Source organism: Terrapene carolina, unplaced genomic scaffold (assembly GCF_002925995.2).
Source record: "Terrapene carolina triunguis isolate 2854851 unplaced genomic scaffold, T_m_triunguis-2.0 Scaffold136, whole genome shotgun sequence".
NCBI lineage: Eukaryota > Metazoa > Chordata > Testudines > Emydidae > Terrapene > Terrapene triunguis.
The window spans coordinates 2,618,188-2,644,973 of NW_020664487.1; the positions used below are offsets into that span (position 1 = coordinate 2,618,188).

Here is a 26,786-nt window from a genome sequence, read left to right on the forward strand (position 1 = left end):
ATCTATAGTTTTATAATAATTTTAGATTTGTGTTTTATGCCATGTCTTTTTCTCATTACATTGGGATTTATTGGGACAACAACATACCATGTAATTGTTGCTCGTTACACTGGTAACAATCTCATTGTTACCCTGTTCTCCCGCTACCTGTTGTATCTATCTGCGGTCTCTCATCTTACATTTAAATTATGAACTCTTGTCTCTGTGTGTGCAGCATAACTGGGCCCTGATTGGCATCCCTCCAGATGTTACCACAATACAAAGAAAGAGGAAGAGGCAGGCAACTGTCTGTGTGTCTAATTTATGCCCTTGTTTGCTTTAGCGAGTTAATTTGCACCTCTATTGGGAGGTGAAAACAGATTGCAAATAGCATCACCTCTTAAAGTCACACTACTATCCCTCACTGCCCACTCTTTCAAACCCCATGCATGCCCTCTCCTACATGCAAACACACATTCAATGTGGCAGGCTGATTTTAAAAAAAAAAGCTTTCAGGAACTGTTCTATGACTTTTTACATTAACCCAGACAATGGAGACACTATCCCTAATTATCCTGTAACAAGACATGATCCTTAATTACAAGAATCCAACAAAAACAAAAAAAGAGAGTATGTGTACTTTAGATGAGAACGATTCAGTTCACAGTTCTCATTTAAAGCAGATAATAACTGGTGCTCTCTCTCTCTCTCATTAATATAGGCAAAATGAGGCTTTTTGTTGTATGGTCTATTCCTTTTGGGGGTGGGGGATGTAAGAGAGCTGGCAAAAGTTAGTTTTATTTACTGGAACTGAAAGGGTCAAGAAATTTGCTCACCTTTATTTATATCAGCTTGGGTGAAACTTTTGATGGGTCCCTTGACAGAGATCTGGACCAGGTTATCAGTTTTAGTCATCTGCAGATGTCCAGTACTGGGATCTTTCTTCAGGACATATCTGACCTTCAGGTCATCCGAATCAATAGCTGTAGCTTTTAAGTGCTGACCTGTGATGCGTGCTACAGAGCCTAGACAGTAACAGAAGATACGTAAACAGCCCCACTTAATCCTTCCAAATGGCTTGCCAAATCATTTTGAAAGACTGGATTGCATTATTTATAAATAATGTGTTACATATGCAGAGATTTTGTTGTTTCAAGAAAGCTCCATTTATTTCCCTCCAAGGAAAGCACTGTAGGCCCAATTTTCAAAAAGATAGCTTACTAGGTTGCCTAAATCCTGCATCTGGATGCTCAGTTTAACATTTTCTTATTAGATACTGATTTGAGTACCCAAATGTTAGTCCTGTTAAGGAGCCCACACTTGAAATTCAGGCTCCTCAAAGCTTGGCACGTCACCAACCTGTGGGACTGACATCAGATCTAGAGTGTTTGCGAATGTGTGTGTCCTTAACAACCTTGTAAAAATACCAGTACAATTTAGCCTTAATAATCTTACCCTTACTTATCCCTATTATCCAAAACATGCTCATGTCCCAAAGTTCAGTAGGAGACCTGACCCTGTTTCAGAAAACAGGAGCTCAGACAAGCGTTGCTCAGATAATCAGCTGGTGAGGGATGGGACATGCCTCGAAGGAGGAGGATCACCTGGGGGCTGGAGGGTTAGAGTACTTCTGAATTGCCACTGCTGAAGATCTTAGAAGCATGGAGTCTCATTCCTAAGCATCACAGCAAAGGACCTTCATGTCCTATCCATGTGGGGCATCAAAGCACCCACAGCACTCCTCATTCTGAACCAAATCCTTTCCCAGTCCTCCCATCCCTGAATACAGCCTGCAAAGCCCACTGGCTAATCCAAGCTCCCAACAAGCTATTGATTTCTGGTGTACCCTGGTACGTCTGAATATTCAAAGGCTGCACTGAATTATTCTGGATCTGGGGACAAGGCAGTGGGTAATTCTGAAATCTAGAAGAATGTCTCATAGCTTTAGAGCAGCTTTCACCATCTTTGCCATGTAACAGAGTGGAGACAGCTGGAGTTCCACTTTGGGCAACTCAGTACCAGGAAGTTTGGAGATAGTACAGAGAAGAACAGACTGACTAAGGGGCCAGAGGGGAAAATATTGAACTATGTTAACAGGCCCGATTCTCCTCTCACACCCATGATGATCAAGGTAAACCCCAGCAATGCCACCTGAACTACTCCAGCGTAGGAGTGCTATGAGAAGAGAATGGGCTCCAGTTATACAGAGGTTGGCTAAGGAACGGCAAAGTGTGGGGCAGAAGGGGGAAGGACATGATAGCCACCTGCAAATATTTCAAGGGGGGCTGCCAGGAGGGAGAGGAATTATTTGGGGAGGTTCAGCACAGTATGACTAGGAGAAATGAATGACATTTTCAGAAAGGTCGGTTAAACCTGACATTCAGGAAAATACTGCTACTGAAGAGCTCTGGCAGGCTGTAGAAGTGTCCTGGGGGAATGGCAGAAGCCCAAACACTTAAGACATTTAAACTAGACTAGACAAAACACAAACTGCAGGGAACTTGCCCCTGGGGGTCTGACAGATCGCCCTTGCCTGCACCATTTCTAACTTTTATTAGTCCTTTGACATGTCAAGAAACTTCTGTTGCTGTTCCTTGAAGCACAACGATTTTTAAGCTTTCCTTCTCCCCTCTCTTCCCTTCTTCTTTCACCATTCCATAGGTTTTAAACCCCTTTTGACTTACTGGGACAGAAGCATTGGTTGAGATGTTCAAAGCCAGCTTGGGGAATTAAACACGCACACTTCTGATTACAATCAATAGGAGCGGTGTGTGTCTAAACGCCTTGGCCGGCTTTGAAAATCTTGACCATTCGTTTCCATCAAGCTTGTCAGTCTCTCCACTCACACCGTACCAGCTGAAAGTTGCAGGCCCCTGTTCACAGCTAATCTGGGCGGTTCATTCTTTGGCAGCTCCACAGCGAACTCCACTCTCCCCGTCTCAGTGTACAGCCCATCCGTGAGAGAGAATCTGAACTCATCTGTCTGCGTTCTGGAACTGCCCCGCGTGTAAACGAGCCGTTCGTCCAGGACATCCTGATAGGTGAAAGAGGAGCCCTGAGACAGAACACGCCCATTCTCCAGAGGCTCTGAGTAAGATTGTCTCCTGCGGAGGTGACCTGAGGAAGAACAGGCACATTAAACATAAAGTCACATGAGAGTCTCTCTGATTCTCAGCGTTAGTGTAACACGCCAACATCAAAAACACTATGGGCTGGATTCTCTACTGCCCTACCACTTGTGCACTCCTTGACACCACTCCCTTTTCACACCCACTTGGCACAGGCTTTGTAAATCACTACTGAAGGTGCAAGATGCTGGAGTCTCTGGCCCTTTGATTCCTTACTAGAGCTGGGAGAAATTTTTTGGCAAATAGTAAATTTGCCCAAAAAATAAATTTTTTTTTAGACATTATTTAGGAAATTTGGATCGCATTTGGTGAATTGTTTTGGCTGGAAAAAATGAAAACAAAAACATTGAGAATGACAAAATTAATTATGGCAAAAAATGTCCAAATTGACATTTGAAATGTTTTGTTCAACCTGAATGAAATTGTTTTGGTTTTTCATTCCATCGAGAAAAATTGAAAAAATTCAGTTTTTGTGAGAAATTAACTGATTTATTTCATTTTATGTTTCAGTTAGCTGGCCACACTGAAAGATCAATTATTCACTCAGAGTCCTTTCCTGACAACCATAGCTTGTTTGAGAAAGCTTCAAGATATTGCTCGTGGCTTTCTGATCACTACCAGAGCTGGATAGAATTTGACTTTGTCCAGCGGCTGGCCTGCTCAGACCCTCTGCCTCTCCTCTCTTAGATGTAATGGTGAGTTAAAATGTCTGCTGTAGTTTCAGTTGAATTTGGCATTTCTTTATTTCCTGTTCTAAAGTGTGAAGCAGTGTTTGCTGTGCACTGTTCACTTATACCCTTCAGGTGACTACTTTGCATTGGTGCGTATATGCTGTAAGCCCTTGTATTCTTCTTGAGTTACGCTGGTTGAAGTGAGCTAAATGGATAGGTGTGGTGAGAGCAGCAGCACCGAGGGCCAGATTTTAACAGGTATTTAGATGCTTATAAGCACTTACTGGGATTCTCGAAAGCGCCTAGGTGCCTAACTCCCAGGGGAATTTTAAAATGTGGTCCCAAGTCCCCATACAAGTGTTTCAGTCCTCAGCAGATGGCCTGAGATCCCTAGGCTGCCCCACTGAGCTCTGGCCATCTGGATTTGAAGGGTCCAAGCTCCCTGTCTATTCTGGGAGCTGGCAAACCCCAATGGAACCGTTGCAGGAAACACTTCAAGCTGAAACTCATGGAGTTTTCTGTCTGCACAGGGGACGTGATAGATCATTGTTGGTCAGATCAGTCTGTGACACTTCTGGGGGAAAGGATCATTAACACAATGCCACTTCCATCTAGTCTTTTTACATAAACACCCCCCCCCCCCCCAAACAAAGCCAGCGTTTGCAATGGAGACAATAGCACTAGTTTTCAACTCGGCCACTACCCTTTAAAAGCTTCTTCTCTTTTTAAAAACAAAGATATATGAACTGGGAGTCTTTAAAACTCTCATCAGTACTTAAAAACCAATTCCAAGAGAAGGCTGGTGATTATTCCGGATCAGGCAATCAGCACCATTAAAGCCCTGTCTACATACAGAGCCCTGCTGTGTCCAGAGACATTGCTCTTCAGACAACATGGGCATGCCAGCAGGGCGGATGGGACAAATGCTTTAAGAACAGTTACTGACGACTGTGCTTGACAGCCTGTCTTATACGCAATGCCTGGCAGAACCATGTCAACAGAGAGTTTTGAGGACTGGCTCTTGGAATTCATTACTGGTCAGGGCAAGGTTCACAGAATCTTAGACTATTTTTCTCAGGTTTTAAGTGACAAAGCTCTGATTATGCCCATTAGGGACTGGTGTGCACTAGGGGCAGAGTGGATCTGCACTGGCCCAGCTGGAACTCCAGGAGGGATGGTGTCAGAGTAACCTTGTGCATAGGAGAAGCACGCTTGCGACACCATCCATTTCATAGAATATCAGGGTTGGAAGGGACCTCAGGAGGTCATCTAGTCCAACCCCCTGCTCAAAGCAGGACCAATCCCCAACTAAATCCTTAAATGGCCCCCTCAAGGATTGAACTTACAACCCTGCGTTTAGCAGGCCAATGCTCAAACCATTAGAGGGGTACTGCAAAGGCTTCCCTCCAGGGCCAGCCGATTCAGCTGGCCAGGGCGGGGGGGAAGTGTGGTCTTGATCCTACCTCCCCCCTTCCCATTTTGAGGTGCTGGAGACTGAACTGTGGGATACTCTGTGGAGAATAGGGACTAATTGCAACTACAACTACAATCCAACCCCTAGTAAAAAAAAAAAAAATACTGCGAGAATAGGTTGTTATAAATAATGAACAGCAGGTTTCGGGCTGCTACAAGCTATGATGTCATGGCTTCATATCCAGATCTACACATCAGTTCAATCAGCATCAGAGGAACATGAAGAGGAATGGCTTACAGCGCGAGTGTTTGCTTTGGCATATAAAACAAAAGGAGCCCATATGCCCCAGCAAAGCATAATAGGGTTTTATTATTCCTTGACAGGTAATTTTCTCCATAGTGAAAACATATCCCAGCACCCTGTGCATCACATGCGCTCTCTGCTGAGGTTACAAAGGGACCCGTTCCAGTGGGATGCAGCGGTTAAGCTGGCTCCAAAGTGCAAGAAGTCCTACAGTTTAGCAGGGTAGCTGTGTGCGCCCCACACTCCACAGCTGTTGTCAAGTTGTTCTGCCCCCTGAATTCAACAAACAAAAGGAGGCAGGAAGACCGGGTAGTGGGACGGCGGGGGTGGCCTGGGTTACCTCGAATGTCTCCCGTAGGGTCAGATCCTTAGCAGAGTACCAATCTGTGTAGTTGGGCCCGGACTGAGGGCAATATGGGTGGTATCCTCTCCTAAACTGGCAAAGCAGCTGCTCCATGGAGGTTTCTTCAGCCCAGTGGATGAAGTAGCCCTGTGCTCCCCTACTGCAAGCCCCCTGTAGAAAGGACGCCAGCAGGCTCCACTGATTCCCTTCAGACCCACGCCATGCAGAGGCAGTACTGTCGTGTGTCTCCCACTCCTTGTCAGGTGACACCTCCCCGCTCGCATGGCCAGGCAGAGCTGCAAGGCCAGGAGGAGGGGAACAGAGTTACCCGATCCCTTTATAAATCCATTATTCATTTTCTAGTCAGAATGCAAAGTAAGCAGGGAGAGAGGCTTGTGTGCTGTGGTGATGAACTCCACGCTGGCCACTGCCACTGAGCTCAGGCCCCTGCTGCGGGTAAAACCCATGTCTGGGGGCAGGCTGATGGAAAAGAGTAGCCTGAGAGAGATGGGTTTGGTGGTACTGCTGCCCTCCCCCCTCAAACCAGTCCCTCCTACCCCTTGCCATAGACCCTGTGTCTCCTCCAGCACAACATCCACCTCAGGCCTCTAAAAACCCTCAGGAACTGGCCTGTCATGAAGAGTTAAATCCCCCCTGGATTAGCCAGCCCATAGGTATTTTACATGAACAAATCAGGCCTTTCTCACAGCAAGAGCTATTCCACCTATGCTCGGTCTTACCATAGTCAGGCTTTTTGGTAACTACAAAGACCAACTGCTCATTGGGAGTGTCCAAGTCCTGCAGGCTTAGGGAGGTATTGCTGATCACCACCCCCGCACTGCCGTGCACTCTGACAGGCACCAGCGTCATCTTCGGGGGCTCATCATTCCGCCGCTACAAAACACAAAGACAGGCGGGCGGTCCCCGAAGAAAACTCACTCACAAGAAGAGCAAACTCACCATGAAGATGTAGTAAAGAGGAAATTCCCCTGAGATAAAAATACACACCCTTGACTTGTTTTACCGTTCACCGTTTTAAGAGGGTTTTTTTTTTTTTAACTATAGTGTTGTAAGAGTCTCCTGCATGTTGGCCAGCGTCCTGCCTATCCCGAGATGCAGGGGGACCAATAAATGCCTTTGCCACATGCCCTGAGAAAGGGGAATTGGTGCATAGTTGTGTTGCCCCAGCAGGATTGTTATGCGGTCACACTCTGATCCCCCGTTTCCCCCTTGCTCCATGGGAGAGCCTATCGAAGGAAGACTGTGTAGCCTAGTGAACAGAGCACCAGGATGCGACTCAGGAGAGCTGGGTTCTATTGCCAGTTCTGCCACGGGCCTGCTGGGTGACCATGGGCAAGTCACTTCCCCTCTCTGTGCCTCGGTTTCCACCTATGTAAAATGGGGATAACGAAACTGATCCTCCTTTGTAAACTACTTTAAGATCTGAATTTGAAAAGTGATATGGAAAAGCTGGGTATTCTTATTATCTATGCCAGCCCCAGGTGCATGTGTCATCTCTGCCAGCTCTATAGCTGGTTCATATGATTTCCCTGGTCACACTAGCTTCACTGCAGTGGCTGGTGTTTTGGCGGGTGAAGCTATCCACTGCTTGCCTGCTGCATAGGGGAGCGGTGGCCCTGTAATTGAGGCAGTGAACAGAGAGGCATAAGGGGGCACCTGACCCTCAGTCCCTCCCCTGCGTGGGTGTTCAGAGTGGGGCACAATCTGGCGCTAGGTCAGCTGTGGCAATAACACTTTAAAAGTCATCCACATCGTTGGGTGGGGCTTTGTTAACCACGCGTCGTATTCCTCAGACAGCGTGTACCTGGATGGTGATGTTGACGCTGTGAGTCTCAGACCGGCTGAAGCCATCGCTCATGTAAAATGTGAAGCCGTCATTAGTCGGCTCGATGCTTTCATGGACGCTCTGAAAGTAGTAAATACTGTTCTCCAGCACGTCGTGAATGGAGAACGACGCATCTGAGCCTGCAGAGCCCCCAGGGCCAAAAGTTCCACCTGCAAACAAAGCACCAGCTGTGAAAAGATGCTCGTTTCATTAAGAAAACAACGGGAGTAAGAAAACGATCCCAAGTTCTGCTTTCCTGTTCCTGCAATTGATTGTTAATGTGTCTAGTGACCCGCCCAGAAAGCTGCTTCTTTGGCACTATGAAATGTAAAGATCCTGTTGTTTTACATACAGCGGCCGGCTTCAGTCCCCTCTTATTAGGCTTGCCTCAAATGATGAAGCAGTTATTAATGCACCATCTTTCCCCAGCAGAACCAACAGCCCAGCTCACCCTAGCAAAAACAGTTTGTCTGCCATCGGTTAAAGGCCTGTTTAATCGGAGAAGCTCAGTCTTTTTTAAAACACTAACTTATTCCTGCTCTTCCATAAGATGCAGTGACTATGTATTGTTTAGCAGCCTGAAGGCCCCAGAGGGAGAACAATTGCGATGGCGGCTATAAACCGCTACACATTTACAATCACATACCACACAGAGGTATCTTAGAAACCACACTTCTTCCCCCTGTACTTAGGATACAAGATAACTGTGATAACTGTGTGATATCTTCTGGCAAACAACACCCCACTGTACTGCATGTAGCTGTGTTTGGAGAGTGCCTAATTTGCTCTGGTGGCTACAATTATCCTGAGAGCTTCGCTCATGTCTATACTCCGAGTCCTCTACAACCTAATCTATTAGAAAGAGAAAAAACATCACAGCTGCTGAGTGATTTACAGCTCGTCCCTTCCATTCCCTGGTTCTAATCCTGGGAGCATTGATCGATTTCAAATTTCCTTCCCCAGTGACTGCTTCTATAAGGGAGAGGGTGAAAACAAACATCTCCGCCATTAAGGTCTCCCGGATGAGACGGAAGCAATGAAAAAAGACAGGGATTTACCGGTGCCCTAACAGTAACATGGGCTTGTAAATTAACACAGTCCAGAAGGGATGCTGACGAGGCAAGCCCGAAACGATAGGAAAGGCTGGGAAAGAGGTTCAACACCAAAACAAACAAAAAAAGGTCGTTCCTCAGATTTTTTTTTTTTACTCGGTCCTCTCAAAGGCAAAGCTCTCGTGTATCTGCCTGCACACGGACAGCGCAAAAGCTGAGACTGGATCGTATCTTTAGGGTCCCCAGGCCGGGGGAGCTCTCCGTATGTAGATCTCCCACTTTACAGCGTCCCCCTCACCCCCCACCAGGCAGGGGGTGGAAGCAGCAAGGGAAGATTAATGCAGGTAGAAATTTCATTCATTTCTCTGCAGGGGGATCCCAACAGGAAGTGCTGCCTGAGGAGTCTCTGATAGCTCAGCTCCAAAGTAACTGCACTGCCAAAGAGCCGGATCAGAGCCAGAGGGAAGCCAGGGCTGCTGCAGAGGCATCAGATACCCGAGCTACGTGCAGAACTTGTGGGACCTGCAGAATCTGTGAGTCAAGCCACTGGGTTCTTTGGTGCAGCCACTCCAGGATACAGGGGCGCAACCAACCAGCACCCTGAACAAACAGCGTAGGGGGAAAAGGAAATTATAGGCAAAGGATACTGGGACCAACCACTCCCGATAGGAGCAGCTACGTGATTTAGGAGCACACGTTCCAGGAGGAATGTCCACGGATAATATGCGAAGCTAAACCTTAGGTCCTGCAGCGAAGTAAGAGAAATAATAGCAACCATGCTTCTTTGCAGCTTAGCTAGTTTTAAAACTGCGGTGCAACATTTATTAGTTGGAGTCAGGGAAGGATTTCTATGGATAACAAGAAGCGCCCAAGTTACAATAGTAAATATTAAAAATTAAACAAGGTCTCTGTAAAGGATGCAAACCCCCTTGCTGGGACAACCTCTAACTTTTGAGGGTTAGAAGGAAACTTTTCCTGGGGGCAGGTTATCTCGCAACTGCTGACTGCAGGGTTTCTCTGAAGCAGATGGTGCTGGCCCTTGTCAGAGACAGACGCATGAGCTACCCCATGCCTCATCCAGTCTGGCATTTCCTGCGTTCCCATTTCCTGACCAAGTACAAGGAAAAACAGGCGTAGATACAGTTTACCTGTCCTTGTGTTTTCAATGTACCCGTATATTGGTAGCGTAATTATTGTAAGCATTAGGTCGTCTTTGGCTGTATCGTAGTCAGTGGCTAAGAGATGGTGAACTGACAGCGGGACCCTGCCTCCCTCATCAACCTGAAGAAAAAAAAAACAAGGTAAAAAGAAGAGGAACAAACGTGCTTCAGAAACAAAAACAGGTTCAATAACCATTGCCGAATGGCCTTTATAAACAGTTCAAGGAGGATTTCATCACATGAGTGTCTTAAACTTATCCCTTTACCTGTTTCGGCATGAATTCTCTAGCTCATTCTTACTACAGGTCACTGCTGGAGTATGCAGGGGGTAAATTCCAATTCTTCCCCTGACACTGTATGTTTTATACAAGTTCCTGCCCATTCCCTCCCTACCCATGGGTATGAAAATCCAATGTCACGCTGGGGTTAGGTTGAGTAAGAGCTTATCTTGCCCCAGCAGCAGTCTGCATGTCACTGAGCTAGTGTCAGTACAATGGGAGTGGTCTGAGCAGCAGAGTGTACCCTGCAGTGTCACTGAAGTCCTCAAATCATAGCTTAAAGACTTCAAGGTGCAGAGAATCTTCCAGCAAGTGACCCATGCCCCACGCTGCAGAGGAAGGCGAAAAACCCCCAGGGCCTCTGCCAATCTGCCCTGGAGGAAAATTCCTTCCCGACCCCAAATATGGCAATCAGCTAAACCCTGAGCATGTGGGCAAGACTCACCAGCCAGACACCCAGGAAAGAATTCTCTGTAACTCAGATCCCACCCCATCTAACATCCCATCACAGGCCATTGGGCATATTTACCGCTAATAGTCAAACACCAATTAATTGCCAAAATTAGGCTATCCCATCATACCATCCCCTCCATAAACTTATCAAGCTTAGTCTTGAAGCCAGATAGGTCTTTTGCCCCCACTGCTCCCATTGGAAGGCTGTTCCAGAACTTCACTCCTCTGATGGTTAGAAACCTTCGTCTAATTAGAAACCTGTGTCTAATTTCAAGTCTAAGGGTTCAGAGAAGCATTCTGAAATGTGGCATATTGAGCCAAACTTCCAGATGTTTTTAGGTTCATCCATCCCTAGCCTTTTGTGTTGTCACCTGGTGATACAATGAGCCAGATCCCCAAAAAGTGGAAAGCAGCATACACCAATTTACACCAGTGGAGGATCTGGCCCATTGTGTACAATGGAAATGACTTGATGAAGTTCTGGGACATGGGGGTACTGTTAACTTCACCAAATAGTTTCACAGCACTTTACACATACAAGAGTGCATATGTGACACAGTGCTTTCTCGCATCTATACTAGACACCAGTTCACCATGGTTGCAGGGCAGCCAGGAAAACGACAGTTCAATTGTTTACGTCACGCGTGCTCCTGCTACAACTTCCTGCATTCTGGGCAATTACTCACAGTGATAAGGTCAGCAAAAGCAATGATCGAAGGCTTGTTCTGGACAGATGTGATACTGATGGTAAACATCTGGCTGTCGAGCCGATTGTTGTCAGCATCAAAGACAGTGAAGTGGAAAATATCTGTGACTGGCTGATTGTCAGTCTCAAACTCAGTTGAGTATCTGTATCAAGAATCAGATCAGTGAGTCACACAGACAACCTGCTGAAAGGATTTCACTTCCTATGTTTAAGAACTGCACGGGCAGGAACATGCCTCGTTTCAAGGAGATAACGAGTCAATCCTTTCCTCCTCTATCTCGTCCATCCAGAAAGAACTAATATTTTCCCATGTCATTGGGCGAGTGGTATTGACCAGGAAAAGGCTGGTCTGAGTGTACTGGCTAGTCAGCCATAGTGAAAGAACATTCAGACAGTTCTTCACATAGCACACTGCAAACCCGAAAGACTCTCAGGGAAAGCAGGACCCAACACTGGGGTGGTTAGGGAAGAACACAGAAGGTGAAGGTTATTGTACAATTAGAGTATTGTCCCAACAGATCCAACCTGTCCTTCCTGAAAGAAGTATGGTTTCATTTTTCTTTTCTTCTAAACCTTTAAATCTGGACACTTGTCTCCGGTCCACCTGCCTGGCAGACACGTAGAGGGTGATTTTCAAAAAAACTCAGCATTGGCCTACCTCTGCTTCTGACTGAAGTCAACAAACTCCCATCATCTTCAGTAGAAGCAGAGTTCGGCCAATGTTGAGCGCTTCTGAAAATCCTGCTCTGTTGCTATCATGATTTTTCTTCACTGACTTATTTATGTGCTTAAGCGTTATCACCTTCAACCTTCACATTGCTGATGTTAATACACAAATGTTCTGATCGTATCATTCCCCTGTGCATAATTGTTCAGTCTAGTCTGTGCTTGTGTATGAAACTACTTATATATTGTTGGAAGGACACAGTGGTGCATGGATCTTAGTTTGGTGTCATGCAGCAAGAGCAAATATTGGCTCCTTCTGTGTAGGAGCCAATGACAGATTCAGCTTTGACCCTGTCTGGAAGGGAAATCCACAAACCAGTGGTGCAGTTTATTAACATAAGAACGGCCATACCGGGTCAGACCAAAGGTCCATCTAGCCCAGTATCCTGTCTTCCGACAGTGGCCAATGCCAGGTGCCCAGAGCGAATGAACAGAACAGGTAATCATCAAGTGATCCATTCCCAGCTTCTGGCAAACAGAAGCTAGGGACACCATCCCTGCCCATCCTGGCTAATAGCCATTGATGGACATATCCTCCATGAATTTATCTAGTTCTTTTTTGAACCCTTTTATAGTCTTGGCCTTCACAACATCCTCTGGCAAGGAGTTCTACAGGCTGACTGTGCAAGGTATGAAAAAATTCTTCCTTTTGTTTGTTTTAAATCTGCTGCCTATTAATTTCATTTGGTGACCCCTAGTTCTTGTATTATGAGAAGGAGTAAATAACACTTCCTTATTTACTTTCTCCGCACCAGTCATGATTTTATAGCCCTGTATCATATCCCCCCCTTAGTCATCTCTTTTCCAAGCTGAAAAGTCCCAGTCTTATTAATCTCTCCTCATATGGCAGCCGTTCCATACCCCCTAATCATTTTTGTTGTATCACTTTTTCAGCATAGACAGTCAGAAAACACTGCTTCCTGCTGGAGCTGTAGCACAGGGGATACCACTGTTCACATAATATCAGTGAAGTACAGGAGAGGCATGAATTAGGTGTCAAATGTTTCATGACTGGAACTATTTCAAGTAAAGGAATTTTTTCTTTTGTATCATTATATTTAGTATTGCCTAACTAAAAAATCAAAACAACAACAAATACAGAGACAGATTTTGAAGACGTTCAAGCTAAATAGCACTGTGAGGGTGCAAAAATACCCTATTTTGTATACACAATCATAGCCATTTTTATTATCACAAGATACAACAGTGTAGTTATGAAACATCATCTCTGCTATAATTTATAAATACTGTATATCCCAACATTAATAACATATGTTCCCTGCAGATGGTACTCTGAAATTCTTGAGCCCAAGAAGATACGGTGTGGTGAAAAATACCTGTTTATTACCTGATTCTCTGGTTGTTGATATCTTCCATGGTGAAATTATAAACCTCAGAAAGCTCTTCACCATGCTGCCCAGATGTTGTCCGCATGAGGGTGCCATACATGGGCAGAGAAATTAACTGAATTCTTATTTTCGAGTCAGCAGAATTATTATCCTAATAAGAAAAGCAAGCCAAACAGCAGTATTTGCTTTTGTTCCTTTATGGTGAACATGAAAGAAAAAAGTCAAGTGGTGAAATATATAGATACTGGGCTAGATCCTCAGCTTATGTAAATCGATGGAGCGCCTTTGATTTCAATGGCGCCGTACTGATTTATACCTGCTGAGAATTGGGCACAAACGTACCTTCATTCTCTCATAATTGAGAAGTGTTCTATCTATCTGTGTCTCACTCTCTCTCTCACACACACTGGGGTATAAGTCTAGCGTATTTTATTTTCAAATCACATTAAACGCCAAGTAGAATTTACCTTCCCAATAATACCCAGTTGCTGCCTCCTCCCCACAAAAGATGGACTGAAATATAATTTCTATTTGTCAGAGAGAATATCCAGAGACTGGGCTAAATTCAGCTCTTAGTTACACCAATGTAAATCTGGAGTAAACTCTATTGAAATCAATGGATTAGTTCTGGATTTACCCTGGCACACTTAAGAGCTGCATTTGGCCCATTTAACTATATTATGTGTATCCAACTGTATGATATTATATTTACGTCTGCATCTCTATTAACAAGTTTCAGGTGACATCATGTACCACAGTGTCAAAGTTTTAAGTCACCGTAACCTCAACATACAAATAAATAAGCCTCTTTCCCTTACCCACAAGTGTAATTCCACTGACTTCAATGGAAGTAGGAAAAGCAGGTTCTGACCCATAGACTTTCATTACATACATTCAGAGAGCAAAATTTATTTTTCCATAAGATTTGAGTGCCCACAAAAATCAGACACCTAATGTTGACCTTTGATCATTTCACCTTCCTCCACCACAAACAGTGCTATTAAACTGATGGCACCTGCAATACTTTTTAACGTATTAAAGTGTGTCTGTACTCTGATCTCTTTTCCTGGGCGTTTTAAAAAATGATTTCCCAACAGTGTAGTCAATTCAAATCTGCTAAGATATCTTAACATAAAATTTTCAGTGCACTGAGTGGTGATTTAACCATGTAACTACAAGTGAAATCCCCCAACTACTCTGTGGAAACCTCATTGAGTGACATCAGCCTAAGTGACATCAGTTTCTGTAATTACGTATTGTTCATGAAATCACACCAGTGATGCCAACTCTTGCCACACTGGTGTTTCTCTTACAGCCTCAGCTCCTGCAGTCACATGATTATGTGAGAATCTGCTTTCATATTTTGTAAGTGTTTCTAGCCTTCATGGAGGCAGAGAAAAGCCTGAAAACATGACCCTAGAAACCAGAAAGCAAAAGAAAAAATCCCCATGTATTATTTTTTTTTAAATCTTGTGATTTTTAAGCCAACGTCATGATTTTTGAATGTTTGGGGTTGGCAATACTGTCATACTGGGTCATACAAAGGTACAAAAGGCTGTTATTTCTAAGAGTATGACAGGGTACTCTCTAGGACATCAACCTCCTGGACACCACAATCAGCTTCAACAATGGAACCCTACAGACAGCTATATACAAGAGCTCACCACACCTATCGTCATAGATCCAATAACCACCCAAATACATCAAGAAATCTGTTATCTACAGCCAGGCGCTCAGATACCACAGAATATGCTCTGAGGAGAAAGTTCGGGATATACACCTTAACACACTTAAAACTGCCTTCACCAAACAAGGACAGACTACCAGAGAAATAGATTGCATCATGGAACAGACCAACCAAATACACTGAGAGAACCTGCTTCAATATGGAAAAAAAAAACCCTCTGAAACCACACCCCTAGTTATCATCTACCACCCCGCACTGGCACCCGTATGAGAGACAGCAAACAATTACAAACAACGCAGTCATCACTCAGTTACAACCCAAACCCCTTCTTCTGGCCTTCAGACAATCCTCCAACCTCGCCAAGCTCATTATCAGAAGCAAGCTCCCTACAGACCAGGCCACCCCAACTCAAAACGGCACCAGACCCTGCCAGAACAACAGATGCAAAACCTGCAGACATATCTCCACTACTACAATGATCAACACCCCTCACAACACACCTTTCAAGATCCAAGGGTCCTACACATGCCTATCACAACATATGGTGTATCTCATCCAGTGCACTAAATGCCCTGATAACAACTATTTATGCTAAACAATCTATTGCACCTTGTACTTAGCTGTGAAGCTTGAGTATCTTTCCCAGACCTGAAGAAGAGCTGTGTAGTTTGAAAGCTTGTTTCGTTCATCAACAGATATTACCTCACCCACCTTGTCTCTCTAAGGTATTTGTATGTTATTTGCAGAACAAAGAACAGGCAAGTCAATTACTCAGTTGTAGAAGTGACCTAGTGGCATTTTAAACCAGGGGAGCATAGGGTCAAGTATTCTGTGTCTTCATCAGAACCTGAAGAGGAAATTATAATTCCCCCAACCTAACTTACAAGTTGTCAGCTTTAAACCATTATATAAGATATGGATGGGACTCCTACAACCGCATCCTCCACAAACTCCCAGTGATCCATTTACAGCACTGCAGCCTCCTGTTTTGGTCAAACTCCTACACCCGCCACCCGCCCTCCCCCCGACTGTCTTCTCCACAAAAAGTTGTATGACGGCTCCCGGTGTTGCTTTCTCTCGTCCAGAAACCACCACAGGACAGTTGTTCTGCCTCCCCCATGAAAACCCTGTGATAGTTCCCATTGCTGTTTTTCCTCGACACACACTCCAAAAATCCCCACCCCAACCATGCTCGTTGCAGCCTTCCTAGTGCTCAGGATAACACCGAGCACGTTTCATCTTCAAAGAGCTCTACAGATAGGAGGTAACATTTTCAAAAGTGCCTAAGTCTATTCTCAAAAGAGACATAGGCGCTTCGGAACCTAAGTTCCATTGACTGTCAATTAAAAATGGGCTCGTGTGGGCCTACGGGCCAGATTTTCAATGGAATTTAGGCACTTAAAAAAATGCCGATCGGCACCTAACTGGATTTACAGAAGTGCCGAAGAGTATGTCTAACTGAAAAATGAAAGAACAACCCCACAGCGGCGCATCTGAGAGCCCACGTCATGTGGGGCTTGTGCTATGGGGCTGAAAATAGCAGTGTAGCTGTTCCGACTTGGGCTGCAGCCTGGGCTCCGAGATCCTCCATGCTCACGTATTTTCAGAGGCGGGGCTGCAGCACAAGCAGGAATGTCTACACTGCTCTTCTTAGCCCCACAGCACGAGCTCCATGAGCCTGCTGACCTGGGCTATGAGACTCGCTGCCCTGAGGTGGGTTTTTTTTGCCGCTTAGGTACCTAGCTCCCATTTAAGTCAGTGGAAACAACTACACACGGGAATGATGCTACCCTGCTTAGGCGCTTTTGTAAATGCCATAGGCACCTATCTGCCTCTTTAAGTGCTTAAATACCTTAGTATATCTGGCCCTAAATCACTTATGAAAATAGGACTTAGCCTCCTGAGGCACTTCGACTTAAGTGGTGTATGGACTTTGTAGTAGTCATCTCGACAGGAGTGAATTTGACCCTGGGTGCCTTTCTGGACTATTAGGTACAATAAGAATATATTCCAGGAGCTCAGTCAAACCTATACTAAGTATCCAAAGGGCTAGTACTTTAAAATGCAGAGCAAGACATGCTGTTAATAAGCAGGAAAGACTCCCTAGGGGCCATTTTAATCTGTCAGATGAACAATTTTCAAGCTGCAATGGTCTATTAGTTCAATATACTTTTATAATTTCCTGATTTTTATACGACATAATATTGTCTCAACAGATATTAATACATGAGGGGGGAAATCACTACTTGGCTTTGTTTTATTTATTTATTTATAAAATGAGTGAACTTCAGTACAAGGTGGGTGAGGTAATATCTCACTCTGTGTAAGCTCAAACACTTGTCTGTCTCACCAAGAGAAGCCGGTCCCATAAAAGATATTACCTCGGCCACTTTGTCTCTCTGATATCCTGGGACCAACGCAGTTACAGCACTGCATGAACTGTTGTATGTTATTTAAATCTGTAAAACTTGAAAGAGACCACGGAGATTTTTTGGAGAAATGGTGCAATAATATTGCTTTCTGGATCTGACACCTTTATATGGGTATGTCCCATATTTCTACTCAAAGCCATTTTTTTTTTACACAATTAAGTTATATAAGCCCTGAAAATAGGCCATTAAAATGCTTATAGTCCCGTAAATTGTGAAGCTCGTGTACAGGTCTCTTCCATGAAATCTACTGCTAATTCCATTGCTACTAAATCCACTGCGTCTAGCAAAGCACCACACTTCTGTGACACCATTGATACTGGAAAACTCACGGCGTACGCAAGCAATGGGTCACAGCATGATGTCACAGAATTCCAGGTCGTTCTTTAGCAAACTAGGAAGAGCCAGTCAATATCAGGGAGGGTAAAGAAGTTTTAAAAAGATTATTGCTGAGCGAACCCACAGGCCTGGTTAGCGGGGGTGTTTGGTGCATAAATATGGGATTAACTTCATTTTCATTTTTGCTTTGCAGTTCACCTTGACTTCAGTCAAATAGGCATAGCCTCAGAAATCTGATAGGATGAAAGAGCTCATTATCCCCTTTTTGGCAGCTGTAGTCAGGGTATAGTAAAAGGTTGACGTATTTGACATGTATCAACATTCTGAAGGTGCAGTGGTCTCCTGAGGGGAAGGAAGCTAGCTGAATGCATTGGGTTTAGCAAGGAATGGACACAAGCTTACAGTGTAAGCAAGGTGTGATCGGGAGAGAGTCACAGAGCTTTTACTAGCCACCGTGACAGTCAACGAGCAGCCAGGGGCCAGCCGGGGACCATCGCTATCCATCAAGGACACTTTGACTTTCAGCACCGTTGTTGCAGTGGCAACGCCGTCAGTTACGGAGATTTCCATGCTGTCCTCTGCTACTGATGAGCCATCGTGGACATATTGTAAAGCATTTCGGGTGACATCCTCATAGGTGAAGGTATCTCCTTCCCAAAAAGAAATATAAAAACAGTGATGACTCTATCCGCTGCATGAAATTAATACTTTAAGTTCAGATCAAATGTCTCAGTCCCAGAAGAAGCAAATTACTTAAGCACATGCTTATCTGGTATTTGATGCATCCCTTACAGCTGTGTGAGCACTGATTCTATCTGAGGGTTTCATTAATGAACTAGAACGTATGCAGGGAGAAGCCATGACCTTCACAGCAGTACAGAAAAACCTGTGACAAAATGAGTAATATTTTACTAACAAACTTTCCCATTTCTTGTCAGCGCAGCATTCTTCTTTTCCTTCCATGTCCTTCTAAAATCCACCTCTCTTGCCAAGGCTTCCAACACCAGGGCTACTCCCTCCCTATCTATTCTTTGCATGGCTTTCCCATTATCCCCATTTTACAGATGGGAAAACAACTTGCCCAAGGTCAACCAGCAGGCCAGATGCTAAGCCAGCAATAGAACCCAGATCTCCTGAGTCCCAGTTCAGTGCCCTACCCACTAGGCAATGCTGCCTCCTGGATCAACAGAGCTGGGACTTGAAGCTGAGTCTCCCCCTTTCCAGCTGAATGCCCAAACCACTGGGTTACTGGCTACTCAGGGGTGGGTCTCTCTCTCTCCATGGCAAATTTTGAAAGGTCTCAGTTTCATCCAGATACTGAATGGGAAAATTTCTGGGGGACAGGTAAACTCTTTCCTGCCCAGCTTTAGTGAACATATTCAAGTACTCTGAAAATAATTAATACTCAGTTGGCTCTCTGAAGAGCTCGTGACAGGCAATTACCAGCAATTTATTATTGACAAACAGATCCTAGCTCAATCGCTTGTTAGAAATTAACAAAAATACAAAGATAGGGAAAATATATTGCACTTGGTGACTTCCCCCAAACTTGAATTCCTCTTCTTCCTGCTCAACTCACCTGCTTTCATGTGCTCGTGGCCCCCAGCGTTATACCTGAGCAGAACACCATGGTGAGGAGGTTCCACCAGCTCAAAGAAGAGATCTTCAGGAGCCGAGTCTGTGTCACTTACTGCCAGCTGTATCCCTGCATTGGGGGAATACACAGCACTAGTGTCGGAGCGGTAATCTGCTGTACAGCGAACCTTCCCTTATAAGCAGCAGGTCGAGCATATGCAATTTCACATGCATTAAATGACAGAAATTAATGGGCTCTAATTGAGTTTGTATTTTAAAATTCATGTAATTCTGGAGCTCTCCTCCACACAAATGTCTGTGGGTCTGCCTGCCTGGAGACAATTTGTCCCTGGTGATGCTGAGGTCATGAGTTCAAACGGAGACGTTATTGCCAATCTGCCGTACAAGTGACAGCTAGCATGACCTTCAACTCCTAACCACGTGGGAGGGGACCGCATCCAGTTGTTCATGCGTTCAGACAGCCCCATGATGCAGTGCGAGTGGGTCAGTGAGTCCGTCTATAAAAATGCAAAGCTTCCTCACCCTAGCACCTAGAGCTGTGCAGCACGCTCTCATAGACCAGACAGTGTTATGTGCTACATTGCTCATACCGGGCCAGCGTCCACCCCCTGCCCCTGTGGCAGTACAATGTGAGGGGGAGAGTGGGGGCCCTCCCGCCTTGCAGAGCCCACCAGAGCAGGTCAGAATGCAGCCCTGCAGCTCAGCCGAAAGGGGGAGAGGGTGGGGAACAGATGAAGCCATGGGGAAGGGGTACATGCCGGACCCTTCCAAGAGGTGCAGCAGTTTGTGCCTGTTGAGCTCTTGGAATGGAGGTGTTGGGCTCAGCACTGCCGCCAAAGCAGGTTGTGGGCTAAGTGCCACAATCTAGCCCAGAGGTGGGCAAACTACGGCCCGCGGGACCCTCCTGCCCGGCCCCCGAGCTCCTGGCTGGGAGGCCCCCTGCCCCGTAGCCTCAGCTCACCCCGCCGCCAGCGCAATGCTCTGGGCGGCGGGGCTGTGAGCTCCTGGGGCAGCGCAGCTGCAGAGCCGCGGCCTGATCTGGTCTCTGTGCTGCGTGGTGGTGGCAGTGGCGGCATGGCTGGCTCCAGCCGGGCAGCGCGGCTGCAGCACCGCCAACCACCGGTGCTCCAGGCAGCGTGGTAAGGGGACACGGAGCAGGGGGGTTGGATAGAGGGCAGGGGAGTTCGGGGTGGCGGTCAGGGCAGTCGGGGGGGGGAACAGGGGGTTGAATGGGGGTAGGGGTTCCGGGGGGGCAGTCAGGAAAGGGGGGGTTGGATGGGGCGGCGGGGGGCAATCAGGGGCAGGGGTTCCGGGGGCAGTCAGGGGACAGGGAGAAGGGGTGGTTGGATGGGGCAGGAGTCCCGGGGGGGCCGTCAGGAATGAGAGGAGGGGTTGGATGGGGCGGCGGGGTCTGGGGGCGGTCAGGGGACAGGGAGCGGGGTGTGTGTGGATGGGGCACAAGTCCCGGGAGGGCTGTCAGGGAACGGGGGGTTGGATGGGGCAGGAGTCCCGGGGGGAGGCACAGATAGGAGGTGGGGGCCAGGCCACGACCCCCTCCCCTGACTGGCCCTCCATACAATTTACGAAACCCAATGAGGCCCTCAGGCCAAAAAGTTTGCCCACCCCTGATCTAGCCCCTAGCAAAAAAGATGAGCCCACACCAGAATTCGAACCAGCTGCATGTACTGGGCTCATGGCGACGAACCCAGCCTGTTCAGCACTTTCTCAGAGTAATCCCGTCAGTCGTGCTAGTTCAGAATCGTGCCTTTGCTACACGCCCTCCTGGCTCCTTACCAATCGTAGCCTTGCCACCCTGGCTGACCTCCAGAAATGGAGCTGTGATCTGGAACACCGGAGGCTGCTCATTAGTCGAGAGCAAGTGAATGGTAAACATCAGCTCAGGGGTGGTATGTTCTCCATCAGACACTACAACCAAATGTAAACACATCTGCATTAACTGGCTTGTTTCAAATGACACATGTTGAAACGCACCTAAAAACACATTCCAGGCGGTCTGCTTTTCACCACTGACCGTCACGCCACAGTAGTTTCTTGCCCCATCCCCCTCTAATTACACCTTCACTGTCCAGACACAAGACTACATAATTCAGAAATTCTGAAAAAACAGTGTCTTCCTTTATCCCTAATCCGTCCCTGGCAGTACTAACGTACTGGAAGAGCAGTGCTGACTCCGTGTGTGCGTACGCACATGTGTACGCCTCTCTCTTTTACAGGCTGCAGTCTGGAGCCAGAACACAAATGGGTTATCCAGAATAAGGGATGCTAGGCAGCACAATGAAAAGGCTTAAACAAGGTAACAAGTTATTACATACTTCAGTTATCTGAAATGTTTCCATACTACATTTAACAATCATTGAGTCAAACTTTGCTGTCCTCACTCATGTCAATGGGATTTTTGACTGAATAAGACCTGCAGGGTTTGAATTAATGGTTAGAAAAGAGGTGTATCTGCTATTAAGAAAACCAACTCCTGTCTCCTACCAAGGAGTCATTGTCTTCCATGCATATTAATCCACAATTTGTGAAAACAGCCATCAAGTATTTCAGGTGCACTTTTACTCAACACTCAGAAGTCCCTGAAATAGGAGCCGGGCGGGCGGGGGGCAGGCAGGGAGAGGTAAAGCAAAGGACATTAACAGGAAGGAAAAAGTACCACGACCCTCATGCCAGTGAAAGAATAGTGATTTATATACCTGTGAAACTGAAGTTCACCGACTCCGGGAGTCCTGCAGGGGGAAAAACAAAGTAGAGCACTTTTATTACTAGCACAGGAAAAAACAGGGTCACATGGATTTAAATCCATTTTGTTTTCAACAAAAACTTGAGTATCTTTCCTGACATTTTATGGAGGCAGCTTATTACATATGCTTCAATCCTGGGTGTTACAGTCAGGAACTCCTGAGTTTTAATTCCAGCACTGCCACTCGCCTGCTGTGCGGCCTCGGAAAAGCCACCGAGTTTAGACACCCCCATTAGTGGTTGTTTAATTTGGGCCTGGTTTCTGGAAATGCTGAGCACTGACAAGTCCAACTGAACTGAACTCAGCTCTTCTGAAGCAACAGGTACAAGACGTCCCAAGATGGGTAATCGAAATCAGTGGTAACTTTTGAAAGTGTAGCTGTTAGCTCCCCTCGGTCTCAGATTCCCTATCTGTAAAATGGGAATGCTAATACTTCCCTACTTCCAGGGCTATTGTAAACATTAACTGTTTGTACTATGCTTTGTAATTGTTAAGAACTTGGAATTTAATACAATTAACAGAGAAATGTTCTGCTATTCAGTGCTACAAGGCAGGCAACATTACAAAAGGGATTTGCATACATTGGTGTTTGTATACCCTGGCAGGCCTGGTGATTTACTAATAATGGCTTCTAGGTTTCATTTCCTCAGCACACACAGCTCTGCAAATCAGGGAGTGCTAATATCACCATCATATTTCACTGACTGAGTCGAGTTCACTGCAGACAGAGTGATGCTACTCTAATAAACTTGATTTGCACATTGTTAGAAGGCGGGGCGGGGTTTATCTGCCTGTACTTGCACCAGCCCTCCTGTGAGTCACTCATCTTCTGCTGTCTTTCCAGAATGAGGCTCCAGTATTCAGAACATGACAGAGCACCGCCACCCATCATCAGTAAATACAGAGTTGCTCACTTGTTACTGAGTCAATTTCTACACCTCTATTTACAACAGAAAGTAGCTCAGCACATACAGACCATGAAGAAAAGCTACAGTAGAACAGTTACGAACACCAGAGTGACAAACTCAACCGCACACCTCATTTGGAACCGGAAGTACACAATCAGGCAGCAGCAGAGACAAAAAAAAAAAAAGAAAAAGCAAATATAATACAGGGCTGTGTTAAAAGTAAACTACTAAAAAAACTAAAAGGAAAGCAGCATTTTTCTTCTGTATAGTAAAGTTTCAAAACTGTATGAAGTCAATGTTCAGTTGTAAACTTTTGAAAGAACCACCACAATGTTTTGTTCAGCGCCGAACATTTCAGAGTTCCGAACAGCCTCCGTTCCCACTGTATTCATAATTCTGAAGTTCTACTGTAATTAGTTCTATATGTAACACCCAGTGAATTAACCACTCCGATACAAACAGAGCTACTGTACCCTGTGAGGCACCATACACCTCTATGATAGAACATTAAAAAAAAAAAAATCAACTAAAACACTCAGGGCTAGATTGTGCTAGACGGGCACTGCTCTAAGCAGGGGAAATACAGAGCGTTGCCTTGTCCTCCCTGGTGCCCGTGGAGGGACTGTGCATGAGGGAGGCTTACTCTGCTCCTGAACTTCCCAGTGTGCGACTAGGGAGGCAACATCTTGGTATGAAGGGAAGGGATGGGCCACGGCTTGACTGCCTCTGTCTGGGGCAGTGTGCGAAGAGAGAGCACAGAGACTGCAACTGTGAATGGCTCTTGCCCTGGGTGCTGAAGCAGGGGAACGGGGGTCTCCCTCATCCTCTCCCCCACACCCATACAAGGGCCAACCCGAATCTATCCATGTCAAATTAAAACAAGTTTCTAAATATCACATGCTTTATTTCTCTTCTTATTCCACTACAAAAACAGAACATCCCAACAGACACTGAACGTCAGAAAGAATGCAATGATTTCTTGAGGAAGAAGGAACTTGCTTTGGCCCAACAGACTCTGTACTGCATGCCTGTGCATTGTTGGCTTTTGTTTTCACTACACCCATTTAGGTTAACACACAGTTTTGGAAGACAGCCTCAGGCCAGGATGCAAAGAAAGCCCCCCCTTTCCATTGGTTTATCTCCACATTATGAGGGGCTCTTTTGTGTGGAGTTACAGGATTAGAAAACGATCAGTCCATAACACAACTTGAGGGGTTGAAGAACATTTTAAATGGTTCATCCTACTCTCATTCCACATCCAGAGCTCCTCTCGATGCCAAGTGGACAACATGGCCCTACATTCTTTTTAAATGTATGTAATACACTTTGAAGAATGGTATTTAACATAAGGATTTGTCTCAGCTGAAAGAACTCGGCTGCATACCGTATTGGCATAAGGCCTACAGAATTATGCATGTAACATGATCCCACACTTCTCAACTTGCCGTACCCAAACTAGGACACAATATGGGGCAAAGATCCAAAATATAGGAACGTAACAGTTACCATCCATCCATCTACTCCAATATCCAATCTCCGAGAGTGGGTCAATGCCAGATGCTTCAAAGGCATGAAACTCCCATAATGCACTGAGCATTTTGCAATACTGTCCCATAATTAGAGATTTCTGTCATGAGTGACAAAAAATAAAAGGTGGAATCCTGGAACTATTGATGTCAATGCCAAAAGCTCCTATTGATACTCACGGAGCCAGGATCTAGCCCAAAGTGCAGAAAGTTGTGGCATCATTTTCCATGACACCCGTAGCATTCTGAACAATCTCAGTTTCACAATTCAGCATTTCCACTGTAAAGAGTTCACAGTAATTCAAGTCCTAATCCTGCTCCTGTTGAAGTCAATGGCAAAACTCGCATTGACTACATCTTCATTGTTTAATGGAAGTGAGTTTGGCCCATAACAGAGAGAACATGCTAGGTTTTTAGAGGGGAAAGAGGCACACCCAGGTCTGTCATGGGAACTAGTGGAGATATTGCCACATTCTTGACACAGACCTAGTGAAGTGCCGGTGTTTCTTACCAGCAAAAGAGAATGCCATAATCTCTCTGACATGTGGAGCTGCAGTGGGTGGACGGTAAGCAATCTTGCCATGGTTTATATCCGCTTGCGTGAAATACTTGACTGGGGAGAGGGGCCTGTCTCTGTGCTCCACGATTCCTAGAGAGACAGAGAGCTCACGTTAACAAGAGGCATCCATTTCATTTTTAACACTAAACAATCAAGGCTCAGCCACTGTCCCTTCCCCCCCGTAGTGCTATTTATGTCTTCAATGTTATCTCTGCTCACGTTCTCCAGAATGGGCCACCCGGCCACAGCCCATTTGGCTGCATTCGCACACACTACAGCTCTTTGGACCTAACAGAGGACACTAGGAATTAAACACAGATTTCTAATTGAGTAAGCGCTGCAGATGCTTACGGATGGAGAGGTGAAAAGAGCAAAATCATTGGGTACAGTGTGCAATGTATTCCAGACACTGACATTACAGAAAGCTGGCTGGTCACTGCTCACTCTTCTGCTAACTGAAGGAATCCGGTTGAGAAATAGATGGTTTGAAAAGTATTGAAGGAGGATAGAGAGATTAATACCTGCCTGCACAGACAGATACTTTGGATAAAGCTAGAGAACTTAGAAGAAATGGCAATAAAAGCACAGAAGTCCTTCGCCTCCACCACTAAGACTTTTGTTTAAAAAAAAAAAAGCATATTAATATCACATCTTGCCTTGATTTGGCTGCAGAGGTACAGTCACATTGAACACGATTTTCCCACTCGGACTCTCTGAGTCTACAAAGGAGAGATGATGCGGCTCAATCACTGTCACCCGATCCTCCAATGCCTAAAAAACACATTAGACAATGAACACAAAAGCCAATGGCACCTGGAGATTTGCTCAGAAAGATAACGAATCAATTGAGAGAGTTGTTCCCCAAAGGAACCAGTCCTTAAACGCAAGAGTCTCAGAATACCTGATCTTTAAAGTTACACATTTAGATCCCTGACAGCGACGTGCTGGGAGAGCCTTGGCCAAGTCACTTGATCTCACTGTGCCGTCTGTCCAACGGGGCAATACTCAGCTACCTTTAGGAGGTGCTGTGGGGTTCACTACTGGTTAAAAGTACCTATGTGCAGAAGGCCAGCGCAAGGCTTGTTCACCGCCTATGACCTAATGTTGTAAATCAGATTCTGTTTCTCACAGGGAAGGGGCTACAGGAGTGGCAAGTATTAATCATTAAGAAGAGAGAGCACATTATCTCACCATCAGTGATGAGTCTTCCTATCTCCAGAGAGCCAGTGGGAATCAGAGATGAGCTACACGGAGATTTTATGTCCATGCAAGAAAGTTAAGACCCTCCCCTCCCCCCGCTGTCCCTTACACTCTTGTGCAGGCTACCCTGACCTGGGCTTGGTCTGGGAACGGAGGTGTGAACAGCACTACTGCTGCCTCGATTTCCCTCACCAATCTGGGGACTGGTAGGCCAGGAGTGAACAGAGTCCTGGCTCTGTCTCCTCCCCCCCATCCAAACACACCAGCCAGTACAGCAGAGCTGACAGGGCAGGGTGTCACTGCTTGTTCCTGGCATGGCCTTGCTGCAGATTACTACCCCACATTGGAACAAGGGGGAAGCAGAAAGGGATAT

The 26,786-nt window shown here is 45.7% G+C and overlaps 1 protein-coding gene across 1 annotated transcript in view; it reads right to left on the reverse strand.

Moving 5' to 3' along the window:
- Positions 1–26,786, reverse strand: part of FRAS1 (Fraser extracellular matrix complex subunit 1) — a 185,924-nt gene that overhangs the window by 56,490 nt on the left and 102,648 nt on the right. Inside the window, exons 29-41 of the mRNA XM_029911919.1 lie at positions 25,870–25,984; positions 25,166–25,303; positions 22,174–22,206; positions 21,254–21,385; positions 19,443–19,568; positions 18,266–18,513; positions 13,408–13,559; positions 11,314–11,476; positions 9,885–10,017; positions 7,664–7,854; positions 6,579–6,732; positions 2,833–3,096; positions 816–1,004 (exon numbers count right to left, since the gene is read on the reverse strand). Of these exons, the coding sequence (XP_029767779.1) occupies positions 816–1,004; positions 2,833–3,096; positions 6,579–6,732; positions 7,664–7,854; positions 9,885–10,017; positions 11,314–11,476; positions 13,408–13,559; positions 18,266–18,513; positions 19,443–19,568; positions 21,254–21,385; positions 22,174–22,206; positions 25,166–25,303; positions 25,870–25,984 (2,038 nt within the window). The remainder of the gene's footprint in view (positions 1–815; positions 1,005–2,832; positions 3,097–6,578; positions 6,733–7,663; positions 7,855–9,884; positions 10,018–11,313; positions 11,477–13,407; positions 13,560–18,265; positions 18,514–19,442; positions 19,569–21,253; positions 21,386–22,173; positions 22,207–25,165; positions 25,304–25,869; positions 25,985–26,786) is intronic.